At 41.4% G+C, this 2,500-nt stretch overlaps 1 protein-coding gene across 1 annotated transcript in view; it reads right to left on the bottom strand.

Annotated features, from left to right (window-relative positions):
• LOC137984804 (UDP-glucuronosyltransferase 2B15-like) overlaps positions 1-2,500 on the bottom strand; it is an 11,818-nt gene that overhangs the window by 3,610 nt on the left and 5,708 nt on the right. Inside the window, exons 4-5 of the mRNA XM_068832090.1 lie at positions 1,413-1,701; positions 1-682 (exon numbers count right to left, since the gene is read on the bottom strand). The exon at positions 1-682 is cut by the window's left edge and continues 3,610 nt beyond it. Coding sequence (XP_068688191.1) covers positions 400-682; positions 1,413-1,701 — 572 coding nt within the window. The 3' untranslated portion in view covers positions 1-399. The remainder of the gene's footprint in view (positions 683-1,412; positions 1,702-2,500) is intronic.

Raw genomic sequence — 2,500 nt, forward strand, 5'->3', positions numbered from 1 at the left:
CGGAAAACAAAAACCTTGACTGGAGACCGGAAAAAAACCTGTCTTTGCTGCGACGATTTTACTCATTAAGTTATCATAATCCTTAAAGGCAGAGGATCAAGGTATTGCGAACGTTCTATCCGAAGCGATTGTCACCGTTTAGAAGAAAATCGGAAGCGACGTTATAATTTACACGTAGGCGTGAAAATTTTGCTCCGCCCTTAACTAATTGATGATTGTTAATAACCGAGAAAGTTTTACACATTCGTGTAAAATTCCCGCACGAATTATAACGTCGCTTTCCTATTGGCTCATAAATGATGACATTCGTTACGGTTAGAACATGCGCAATACCGTGATATTAAGGTCAAACAATTGCAAACAAATAACCCTAAACCGCATCAACTTGTTCAGTGAAGTTCACTCAAATTTGGATTTCTCTCTTCTCTTTTTACAACAGAGTCGACACAGGAATCTGCATGTTATCCAAGTCACCATGACAACCAACGTGACTACAGCAAAGAGAAATGCTATGACGTCAAGTAAGTAATATTGATACCAATGGATGTTATACACCTGAGCTCTCAGATGCCGCGCGCCACCATGTCTTAGGACATACTCAATCCAATCACCGGTTTCTTGAAGTGGAGTACGTCGACGGTCCTTCATTAGACGGGAGATTTTCATCACTTTCTCTTTGAAACTGCAAGGAAAAAATCGTAACGTCACAAGGCTCCGTTTTTCAAGTCGAGTGCGCCGTTGCGGTGGTAAGTTTTGTAACTGACTAAAATTCTCAGCTTAACCAAAAAAAAAAACGAGACCAACGGCGCCCTTCACGGGTCGTTTTCCCAGGCTTGACACAGGCTATATGTGATTGGTTTATTTGATTGTCTTCCGTCGTCGGCTGCGATTGGATAAAGCAGTTGGTCAATCAAGTTCAACGTTTGGTTTTATCAACGGAGTTGATAATGTAAATTGACCATGGTACATAGATTCTAAAAGCTCAGTAACGTTTCGAGCGTTAGCCCTTCGCTTTGACGAAGGGCCAACGCTCGAAACGTCAGCTTTTAGAATCTTTGTACGGTGGTCAATTTACATTATCAACTCCGTTGATAAAACCAAATTTTTGTATATTATTTCCCCACCAACGCAGCACGACAGTTTCTTTAGAAACTACCCCCTTTATTCAAGTTAAACGTTGTCATTTTTTAAAACCTCTCCAGCCATAACTTGAGCTAATCACTACGCTTACGTAGGCACATCGTTTGGATCCTTTCGAATAAAAACAACAACAACAAATATCACTTTATTAAGAGATTACCTTTTACATGGAGTCATTCAAGAAAAGAATCGTTTTGTTGCTGTTGAAATCTTGATAAAAGAGATGAAAGCAGTTCTAACTTAAAATGACCTTAACAGAAAAATATAAATACCTTGGCTTTGTCACAACATTGTGAATAGCCTCATACACTTCCTGGGCATCAGTGTTTCGATAATCCACAGTCACACCAAATCCATAGTGCTCGGCTTTCTTGGCGTTTGCTGGCTGATCTCTAAGTAAAGGAACAGCCACCACAGGAACCCCATGATAAGCAGATTCATAAAGACTGTTATGTCCCACATGCGAGACAAAAGCCCGGATGTTCTTATGAGCCAACAGGTCGCTTTGTGGTAACCAATCCACCACTTTTATGTTAGAAGAGAGGTTTGGAGGGATGTAGCCTGCAAAAGGCATCATTCGTAACGGCAAACTTACGAAAATAACACCTCAATAATAAGGGACTGTGCAATAATTATCAGGAAGGGGGGGTCCTAAAATGAGCTTCACCAAAGGAAAAATTAGATAGGTCCCCCCCCTCCAGCAACGTCAAGATTAGCTGTGACCCCCCCCCCCCTCACGTTCTCTCAAAATTATGATGTTTCCCCCCCCCCCCCTCTCTAACCCGTACCTTTAGATATTGAAAAACTTGAGAACAGATACCAATATCTTTTATCCGACAACCCTGCTTGTGCAGGAAGGTTTCTCCGAGAGGATTACAAGCCAGCTCCCCATGATGACAGCAACATCAGACGTTGCAAACAAGAGGCAAATGATATCCAGGACAAGCTTAATGCTGTCGTAACCAAGTTAGAAAAACACTGAAGACTGGCCTCAGCTGTTTACACAATTTTAATGCTGAACAACGTCATTCAATAAAGTCTCAAGTCGGTTTAAACGTTCTGCATCTTGTAGAAGACCTGGATAGGGTGATGGCTAAATATAAAGCGACATTTCCTATTGGTGCCAAATCTAAAGCATCCAAATCAAGAAAAAAGAAAGAACAGAAGAAAAAAAGGGAGAAGAAGAGGATTGCTGCCTCAGAAAGCCGTAGGACCCTAACCTGTATAATTTTTCGGTCTTTGGGAGGTGAACCCATTGATGACAACTATGAAACAGAAGTATGTGGCATTCCTCAGCTAGAAACTGTAGACCTAGAAACTTTCTCGCTGTTTAAATCAAGAACAGACCTGGCATGTCTGC

This window comes from Montipora foliosa, chromosome 14 (genome assembly GCF_036669935.1).
Source record: "Montipora foliosa isolate CH-2021 chromosome 14, ASM3666993v2, whole genome shotgun sequence".
NCBI lineage: Eukaryota > Metazoa > Cnidaria > Anthozoa > Scleractinia > Acroporidae > Montipora > Montipora foliosa.